This window comes from Poecilia latipinna, unplaced genomic scaffold (assembly GCF_001443285.1).
Source record: "Poecilia latipinna isolate Pla-1442-1.1 unplaced genomic scaffold, P_latipinna-1.0 Scaffold1885, whole genome shotgun sequence".
Classification (NCBI taxonomy): domain Eukaryota; kingdom Metazoa; phylum Chordata; class Actinopteri; order Cyprinodontiformes; family Poeciliidae; genus Poecilia; species Poecilia latipinna.
The window spans coordinates 20680-30657 of record NW_015114501.1 but is presented as its reverse complement, the minus strand read 5'-3'; the positions used below and the strand labels follow the sequence as shown (position 1 = coordinate 30657).

The 9978-nt window shown below is 39.5% G+C and overlaps 1 protein-coding gene and 1 long non-coding RNA gene across 2 annotated transcripts; one reads left to right on the top strand and one right to left on the bottom strand.

Moving 5' to 3' along the window:
* Window positions 1–2007: 2007 nt before the first annotated feature.
* On the bottom strand, window positions 2008–8112 carry LOC106934947 (fructose-bisphosphate aldolase A). Its single transcript, XM_015015130.1, has 7 exons — window positions 7998–8112; window positions 6491–6609; window positions 5263–5529; window positions 5033–5193; window positions 3906–4164; window positions 2448–2647; window positions 2008–2374 (listed from the first exon to the last, which is right to left on the bottom strand). The coding sequence occupies exons 2-7, from the start codon at window positions 6600–6602 to the stop codon at window positions 2282–2284; spliced, it is 1092 nt and encodes a 363-aa protein (XP_014870616.1). The 5' UTR covers window positions 6603–6609; window positions 7998–8112; the 3' UTR covers window positions 2008–2281.
* On the top strand, window positions 6616–7972 carry LOC106934949 (uncharacterized). Its single transcript, XR_001421805.1, has 2 exons — window positions 6616–6823; window positions 7311–7972. It is a non-coding gene; the product is annotated as an uncharacterized LOC106934949 (long non-coding RNA).
* Window positions 8113–9978: the final 1866 nt, after the last annotated feature.

Below are 9978 nucleotides of genomic sequence, written 5' to 3'. Positions count from 1 at the left end.
TTTACATTAGCAAAATATTGACCCAGTTTTGTTTTTTGCTGGCATGTATGTGAGAACGTGTAATGTGTTTTTATTTAGCCATCTGTTTTAAACATTTCTTTTATTATGGTATTCACATGACTTTTACTGTGTGAATTGTATTTCATAGCAGAAGCAGCTTTGTTTATTGTATAATGTCCAAGGCAAATTTCCCATTGGGGGCAATAAAGTGTCTGTCTGTCTGTCATGCAAACGAGTGACTAAAACAGGATGAACTTCTGAACTGTAATGACGTCGTTTAGTCAGATGTTTGTTGTTCTGCTTTGACTTGTTACTGTGGAACAGCTGATTACAGATCAGGAAGTTGACTGTAATCTGGTAATCAATACATTTATTTATCATCTGAAACTTAATCAGTTTTCCTGAGGAGACAGACAGGTACAGACATGGACTCATTTCGAGAAATCATGACGTTCATCATGACTTAATCTGCTTTTCTTGTGCAATTTCCTGTTTCAGTATTGGTAGGGACATTCCTACTAACAAAAGGAAAACTCAACCAGTTACAGTTACAATGTCAGACATGATCTGATTGCTTTACAGCTCTACATTACTGCAGCTGAAATAATATATTAATTGCATTTATGATTTGATTTTATTACTGTAGGTTTTCTTTAAGCTAACAATGTTTATAAAAAGCAATCACTTAGATTTATGTGAATTTGCAGCAAGCATCAGATAAAACTGTGGAAGATGAATCTGGAATAATCAGCCGCTCAGACTATTTGAGGTTTTTAAGTAAATATTATTATTGTGCAGAATATGAACGCTTCAGAAACAACCAATCAGAGCCAGGAGGAGGGACTTAGTGCTGTCAATCAAGCTCATGCTCAACCAGTCTCTGCTAAGCTATTGCTGTTTCACTACTATGAAGCCTGAAGCCAATGCTAAAGCTAGCTAGCATAGCCACTAATGATTTATTTTCCTGTAACATTAAGTTGTTTCTCCAGCATTATGACGTTGAGCGGCGTACACAAGTATGGTTGACAGCGCTAAGACCCGCCTCCCAGCTCTGATTGGATGTTTTTGACTGGGAGTGGTTCATATTAGTAGCAGGCAGAGGAGAGCTCAATTTTTTAACAGATTATCTCGGATTATACTGTCAGGACACAGTGTCAATTTGAATAAATATAGAAAAAACTTAATGTTTTAAAAGTGACATACTGCAGCTTTAAGTTAATCTCCATTGTGTTTCACTGTAATGTTCAAACAACTCATTTCCTGCATTACAGATATCCTAAAAATTATATGCAAATTTATTTTAATACTTACAGATTAAGTCAGCAGAGAAGTCGCTTTGTTTGGACTGTGGCTCTGCCTGAGCCAGAACCAGGCTGCGGCTGTTACGAAACTCAACCGCTGCCATGTTTAGAGGTGACAAAGTGAGGATGACATCCTGCGAAGGGCCGCTGTGACTAAAATGGATTTAGCATTTGCTGCGACTGACGTCTGGTGCCCAGTGATAACACCTTTTATCTTCTCAGTACCTTTCTTGTCACACATTGCAAAAACCAATAAGTTTTCTTCCTTTTTCCAAAACAGACAATTTTATCTGCAGAAATGAAGAAGTTAATCATGGAACATATCTTTGAAGCTGCTTCTTTTTGCTACTAATGCAGCTTCTCTCCCTGCTTCAGTTTATCACTGTTATTATGTGACATGCAAATAGAAGAGAAGTACAAACAGGAAGTAAAGCAACATGTTTGGATACAAACTTTATTTCACGGTATTTGTACACAGCAAAAAACACAAATCTTACATTTTTAGTTATGTTTCTAGTTGGATAATTACTTAAAATTGATGAAAAATTATTAGTTCCACTGATAAAAATCAATATTAAGGATTTATTTCCTTAAAACAAGCTCCTATGTCTTGCTGAAAAGTTACCTGTAAGTTAGTTTTGTCTTATTTCAAGTGTGCTAGAAACTAGACTAAAGACACTTGGTGAGATTAGTATTTTTTGCAGTGTAAATGTTAAACTCTGTACTTGTCCGAAGCAGATCAAGGAACAAAATGTGTAAAAACAAAAAGGGAATCTTCACCTGTACAAAAAGGTGTTTAGAAATAAAAGGTAAGGGAATGGAGACAAACATTTTCCACTTCTTTCTCTTTCGGCCAAAGTGTTGGTGTTGCTCTTACTGGTGAACAAAGGATGTTGAAGGCGCTCCTTTATGTAGGAAATGCCCTTTTATGAAATGGTGATGCAGTAATGGTGAGTAGAAGGTGGGGAGTGTATTTATGCTTAATAAGCATGATTAGCCACAAACAGTGACTCTCCACCAGCAGCGCTGGCTCCAGAGGAGACGTATTTGCCCTGGCAGGCCAGGCTGTTGGCCTGAAGGAGGAACATTAACATTAGTGGATTTATTCTGAGTTCATTCTGGAGTATTTCATATTTGAAAGCTTACCAGAGCTCTCTTGATGAACTCATCTTGGCATGCCTTTCCGTTCTCCTTCTTGCCCCCCCAGGCTTTCAGGGCGGAGGCCTGCAGGGCGCGGCCGTATGAGAAGGTCAGAGCCCAAGGTCGGTGCAGAGGGCACTGGTTCATGGCATTCAGGTTGACAGAGGCCTCCTCCTCGCTCTGGCCGCCAGACAGGAAGGTGATTCCTGTACAAGGAATGGAAATACAGTCAAGTAACAACTTTCCCTGAAGATTTATCCAGAGCAGGCCCAAGGCATATATGAGCGAAGGGGGTGCTTAGGGCCCCCATCACCACCAGGGGGCCCCCAAGAGCATCATTAGATTTTATTTTGTATTGATAGATTACATATTTTACACTGTCAACAGTTTCTGTTTTACATTTTAAGAACATAACATATTAAACTTGCTAACTTGCTTACTGCAAATTCAGTGTTTGTCTGCAAATGCTACTTCCAAATAGTTACAGCAAACACCGCTCTGCATTTAAAAATGCTAATTAATTATAGCATCTTCGCTTGTTTGCTACTCCTATAAGATTAAAACCAAGACAAATAATAAAATGGATATGATGCACACTGCAAAAATTACAAATCTCATCAGTATTTTTGGTCTAAATTCTAATGTAAATACCTTAGTTCACTTAAAATAAGACAAAACTAACTTAAAAGTGGCTTTTCAGCAAGATATAGGAGCTTGTTTTAAGTCAATATATCCTTAATATTGATTAATATCTTTAAGTATTGGTTCTACTAATGCAGTGTTTCTCAATTCCGGTCCTCAATCCCCCCTGCCCTGCATGTTTTAGGTGTTTCATTTCTGCCACACACCTGAATTGTATCTCTGGGTGATTAACAGGCTTCTGCAGTACTTGATGGTCATGCAATCATTTGAATCAGCTGTTCTGGAATAGAACAGCTGATTCAGAAACATGCAGAGGAGGGGGGCGGTGAGGACTGGAATTGAGAAGCACTGTACTAATGAGAGGAAGTAATATGAAGACATTTCCTCATATTATAAATAAGGAAATGTCTCGCTTATAAAATAATTTCCTCTTAAAAGTGGAAATCTCTCTTCATCAATATTCAATTATATAATATTACTGACTTAAAACAAGCTCCTATATCTTGCTAAAAACTTAATTGTGAGCTAAATTTGTCTTATTTCAAGAGTGCTGAGAAAACTTTCTAGAAACTAGACTAAAAAAATACTTGTTAAGATTGTGTGTTTTTGCAGTGTAAGTTAATAGTAGTTATGTTACATGGATAGTGTAGCGTAGGACTGATGAAGTATCTAATTTATTACATATTAATATGAGGCACCCCAAAGTAAAATCTGCTTAGGGCCCCAAAAAGGTTTGGGCCGGCCCTGTAGTTATCCTTTATATCAACAAATCCATCAAGAACTGAGGACGTAAAGAAGAAAGCTGCCTTTCTTTTTCCTTACCTGGGACTGCAGGGGGCACAGTGCGACGCAGGGCAGTGACCGTTGCCATGGCGATCTCCTGGTTGCTGTACTTATGTGAGCAGGAGTGTCCGGAGGTGACCATGTTGGGCTTGAGCAGGGTGCCCTCCAGATAGACGTGGTGGTCGGAGAGGGCTTTGTAGACGGCGGCCAGGACCTTCTCGGTGATGTACTGGCAGCGCTTCAGGTCGTGGTCGCCATCAGGGAGGATCTCCGGCTCAACGATGGGGACGATGCCATGCTGAGGTACACAGGAGCAAAGAATATCAGAGGAAAGACACTGCTGATGCTAAAGATGACATTTTATGCTTCCTTGAACAGTTAGCACAGCTCTATACTAAATGTCTTCATTACATTTTTTGTACTAAATCATTCTTAGATGATGAGATTTTAGTCTGCTCAGTTCTGCCTGTTCTGAGCTCCTTTCAGAATGAGCTGTTTCAGGGCCTCTTGTCACTGTAAGAGCAATGTTTACACTCGCACGTGAAAACAGTTGAAAACATTGGTTTTCAACTTTTTTTCAACTGTTTTCAACTGTTGAAAACCTGCTTTCTTTGAAAAGCAGAAGTGGAGCATCCTGCACAACCCACAAGAATGCAGCAAGTAGTTTCAGGACAGTAAGTGAACAACAAAATACTTCTCTTTTCCAGCAGCCATTGTACAGCGCATACTTCAGTAAAACTAGCTAAGCATGCCGGAGCTCCACTCGCTAGGTTGCTAGGTAACCAGCTAGGCTTTGTTTGGGTAGCTAGGTCAGGGGAAGTGCCTGCTGATTTGTTACTCAACAATCAGGAGTTTTTTTGAAAGGTGTCATTTTACAGACATTAATTAATTGGCTGCGTGTTTTTTAAGAACTTTTGCTGTTTTTAGAAGCAGTTGAGACCCAAATGCAAGTACAAAAACATATAAAATGTGAATCTTGGATAATAGATCTTCTTTAAATTCTAACTTCTTAACATTTTCCTGACATTGATGGACATATTGTATTTGAGTATTTACGACTTTTAAGGTTTGAGCTGTTTTTAAAGTTTAACTTAACAACTATGGGATTAATGGATACAAAATCCTCAGTGAAACAGATTCTGAACCTTCAAAGAGATTGTTCTCACCATCTGGCAGATGCTGGCGTAGCGAGCCAGGACATTGGCGTTCTCCAGGATGGCCAGCTTTGAGGGGGTGGTGGGCGTGATCTTCAGAACACAGCGCCACTTGGCGAAGTCAGCACCATCCTTCTTGTACTGTGCGCAGCGCTCATACAGTCCATCAAGACCTGTCGGACGGAACGTATTGTAAAAGTGGCTGGCACAAATCATTGGTTGCCAGCTGCTGTTCTACTCACCCTGGGTGGTCGTCTCGCCGTTGGTCCCGGCCAGAGGGACAACACCCTTGTCTACCTTGATGCCGACCACCATGCCTCTTTCCTTCAGGTACTGAGGGAAGGTCTTTCCGTCGTCGGTCTTCTGGTACATGGTCTCGTGGAACAGGATGACGCCACCAATGCAAGGGACGATGCGGTCGTCAGCAGTGAAGAGGAGCTGGCGGTACAGCCTCCTGTTCTCCTCAGTGTTCTCAGCATTGATGCTCTGGAAGCGCTTAGCCACACTCCCTGCAGGTTATAAAACCACTTTTTGACTGAACTAATGCAGAAGATTCCATATTATTTTGATTTAAAGGTGCATATATCAATGCTAAAGTGTCTCAAAGTTACTTATTTCAGGCTAAAGAGTTATCCAGTTAGCACGGGTTTGGCTATTAACCATTGCTGAATCAACATTTCTAAATAATGACACTATTTGTGGTTGTAGTTACAGTAAACAAATGGTAATTTAGTGAAAAATATGACACATGATCAGCTTGATACCACATCTGAGCTACTATTTATAGCTGGGATAGAAAATAATGTTCAAATCTCAATCAGACTATTGAATAACATTTAAAGGGCAAGTTTTAAGTTCTTTTTTTAAGGATAATGTTTTCTGTAATCTTATATATAGTTTATTATTATTACAATCTTGATTTTTTTTATCATTTGTTTTAACACTAAGAACTTTTTGTGTGAACCTTTAAATCTGTTGCTGCTATTTCACCTGAATTTCCCTTTTGAGGGACATTAAAGATTGTTTCTATTTCCAATGGTTGTTTGTTGTTCAAAATCTAAAGCTTAAAGGCTTGGCCAAAGCCCAACAGGATAACTCTTTGGTAACAGAGATTTATTAAAGTGCAGTTTGGAATTACAACGCTGAAGTTTGGGATACTTTAAATGGTATCCTGTTTAAAAACTCCCAGACATTAAGAACTGAACCCTGGACTGAATTAAACTACGCTGATAAATGATCCATAGAAACAGTTTAGATTTGTTAATCATTTTCTCTATTTTTGAAAACAACAAAAAAGTAATATTGGTCTTTAAAACAGAGGGCAACATGGCAATAGATCTCAATACAGCTGCTATTACGTTTATTGTGCTAAATAGTGTTTAGCTCTTGGTTGCCATGATATAAATAGATTTTTAAGGAGGATGTTTGTTTTACATTCGCGGTGGATTCTCACTGCTCTCTCTCTCTCACCTGTGGACTCATCTGCAGCAAGGATTCCCTTGCCTGGAGCGACAATCTTCTGAGCAATGTCGCTGAGCTCCTTCTTCTGCTCAGGAGTGAGGAAAGGATAAGCGTGAGGCATCCTGACTCTGCGTAGAGAAAGGAAGCACAGACAAAGCTTAGGACCACCAAGAGCAAACAAAGGAGCTTAAACTTTACCAAGTACTGAACGGGGGGAAAAGTTCAGAAAAACTGCAACGGTGCAACGTCTAACGTCTGTGGTTTTGGTTTTCTTCTAGATGAGTGGGAAAGTGCTCAATGAAGGGCAAAGACCGAAAGGTTGACAGTGTGAAGGAAGTGGTGGTGAGGAGTATTTGCATATGGGTTTTTTTTTGTCTCTCTAAGTTTTGGTATAAAGGGAAACCTGCTAAAGCGTTTGGTACAGTTTCACATGTATGAGTGTTTTCTGTTACTTCTCAGAACAACGCACTGATGATTAGGTAGAAAAAAATGAGGGGTAAATTTCCACCAAAAAGCTGACTAATTTTGAGATAAATCTCAGAAATGTTTCTAGAAAAAACTTTGAGATTTCAGAGTTTCAAATGTTTGTCCTACAAAATTTCATTTTTTATTTCTCCTCACAGATTTTCAGTTTTTTGAGCTCATAAATTTCCTTGTTTCAATAAATAATTATGAGATTAATCTAAAAATTTCAGGTTTTTATCTTGTAAATTTTTGAAGCTCAGAAAAGTCCTTGTTTTGATAGAAAGGAATTCTGTGATGAAACTCAAACTTTATGAGCTTTCTGGCTAAATTAACTCCACCTTTCTGTGTTTTTTTCTATCTGCAGTGGCCCTAACATGCCGCCGTACTTAGGAGATCTATACTCCACCCCCACACTTTAAAATCCCTCCTAGCATGTGGCTGACCTATTCCATTTTCCAGCCTAGTATCTCTGACCTTTCCCTTCACTTGCTTCCTCTTGTCTTTGCCTGCTCTATGAATAGGCTGAGCTAAATTTACATGGTATGCCACTGCAAGGCTCCAAAGTCGAGGAAAAATCCTCACATGTTCAGCAGCCATGCCACTCTGGAGGAGGATTAACAATGCAAACAGCCCTACTGGATTAAAACCATTTCTAAACGACAACTTGTTAGTTTCTCACGTATCGAAAACAGAAACGCCACCACACTAACCACAGTCTCTGATGCTCTGTCTGCTCACTCACAGCACCTATTGAACCGTAACAAGCTGTTATGTTCACTGTATAGGGGCTAAAGATAAAACAGATTTGCAGGCAGAAGTACTGTGATGATGTTATTCACCACACATTAAAAGTCTTTGTAATAAACAAGCGAAAAACTTGTACGAAGCATGTCAGCTGCAGTAGTGAGCCTGAGGGTTGCATGCAGCACACGTATCTTTTTGCAGTCAACTCGCACTTACAAAATGTGACAATCGTCTGTTTTATCTCTGATTATTCAAAATATTAAATAAAAAGAGGAGATTTTAGACTCTGCGCTCTTTTTTATTTTACCTTTGAGTTTGGGAGGAGAGCTGAGAGAAGAGTGGTAGGCAGAAGATCCGGCCTTCGTCTGCGACACCTCTCTGCCGCGCTGGCCCTTGTATTTATCCTGCCATTGTGACCCCTCACATTTCAGCTGCCCGGCTATAAAAAGAACAGGACGCAACCAGAGACGGCTTGTGACATTCAGCGAGCTCTCAGGCTGGAGTAGCATGCTAGTGAGCAGCCACTGAAAGGGCAAAGATGGTTTCGGTGAATGGCAGAGAACGCAACAAAGTTGGAACGGTTGTAGAGGTGAACAGGCAGGTTTGCTTGATCCCAGTTTTTTTACACTCCTGCACCTAAATTCAGCAATTTCCAACATTTTTTTTAGTGCTTTAGTGAAATGTGTAAAACTAAAACACTGTTAAAAATGTATTACATAAACCAAAACAAGCCTCTTATTTTAAAGGCTGAATGGTAGAACACTGCTCTGTATTACAGTACCATGGATGCAACTTTTTCACAATTTGTAGAGTTAAAATCACAAACTATAATGTGTTTTATGGAGTTTCATGTGATGTAAAGTTAAATGAAAAATATCAATAAAAACCAAAAATATTTGACCTACCTGTTGTCTTTAACAGGCAAGTCAATTTTGCCAGCTATTTTATTTGGGTGTAAAATAGCCGATTTTACACCCAAATAAAATCAGCTATTTGTCCTGATACAGTAAATGGCGTCATTTTCAGTACACATGCAGCTGTTCTGAGAAGGTTTGTTAGAGAACATTAGAAAACATTGAAAACTAAGGAAACCAGCAGACAGGTCAGGAAAATTGTTAAGTTTAAAGCAGAATTATCTTCTAAAACTTTATCCAGAGTTGTTCACTGCATGATCAAAACATGCAAAATGCATTGCACTACCGAATGGCCGTTCACCTAAAATGTTGTGAGGGAGCTTCAATAAGAGAAGCACCGTAACTCTAGAGGAGCTGCAGAGAACCACAGCTCAGGTGGGAGAACTAGTTAACAGAAAAAACTATTAGCGTTACATTTCAACAATTCTGGTCTTTATTGAAGAGTGATAAGAAAACCCAGCAAAAAAGTGTAAGAAGATCCTCAGGGAATTCCTTTTCTGATGGAAAATTAACACTGCACATCATCCTGGATTCACTATTCACACTATGAAACATCTGTTCTAAATGCAATTGAGACATTCCTCATCCAGACTGACTGAGCTTCAGGTATTTTGCAAAAGTAAATGGTTAAAACATCTGTCTCTAGTTGTGTAACGCAGGTAGAGTAACACTTTCTGCTACAACAGCAGTGAAAAGTGGTAGAAACACTGAAGGGGCTGAGACAAATACATGCTGCACTTCTGCAGCTGTGACCATTATTCAAAACCTATGCATGATTACTACCTCATATTTGTGATCTACTTTTGTTGGTCTGTTATATAAAATATAAATAGGTTGACTGAAGAATGTGACTGTAATGAGACAAAATGTGAAAGTTAAAGGGGAATTAAAACTTTTGCAATCACTCTGTAGAGCGAAGGAGCTAATGGTACATATGGGGGCTTGTGCAGCAAGTGACATTGCAAACCTGCCTTTAGAAATCCAAGCCAGACACGGCAACACAGAGCCCTGATCCTTGACCTTTTCCCGACCTTTCTCGCCCGTCTTTGCTTGGCAGGAATGGGGGTCGAACAGCAAGCTAAGGTTGGACGCTTTATATCTGTGATACCCACCCCACAGCTGGGTAGTGGGTGAGGAGTGGGAGCCTTAAAGGTGACCTATTATGCTTACTTAAACAGCTTCAGATAGGTCAAACAAAACATGTTCATTATTATTTTTTTTTAACAGAAAATCCTTCTTAGATAATCAGATTTTAGTTTGCTCAGTTCTGCCTATGTCGAGCTCCTTTTAGAATCAGCTGTTTTAGGGCTCTGTCACTTTAAAACCAAATAAGCTGTTGCTGGCCACGCCCCCTAGTGGCGTTTACACGTTTAC

Excerpts from the sequence above, each read along its gene's own strand:
- LOC106934947 (XM_015015130.1), bottom strand. The coding sequence starts at position 6,602 with ATGCCTCACGCTTATCCTTTCCTCACTCCTGAGCAGAAGAAGGAGCTC. Across the intron at positions 5,194-5,262 it reads CGGCGAGACGACCACCCAGG|GTCTTGATGGACTGTATGAG; the intron begins GTGAGTAGAACA and ends TCCGTCCGACAG. Across the intron at positions 2,648-3,905 it reads TGTGCCCCCTGCAGTCCCAG|GAATCACCTTCCTGTCTGGC; the intron begins GTAAGGAAAAAG and ends TTCCTTGTACAG.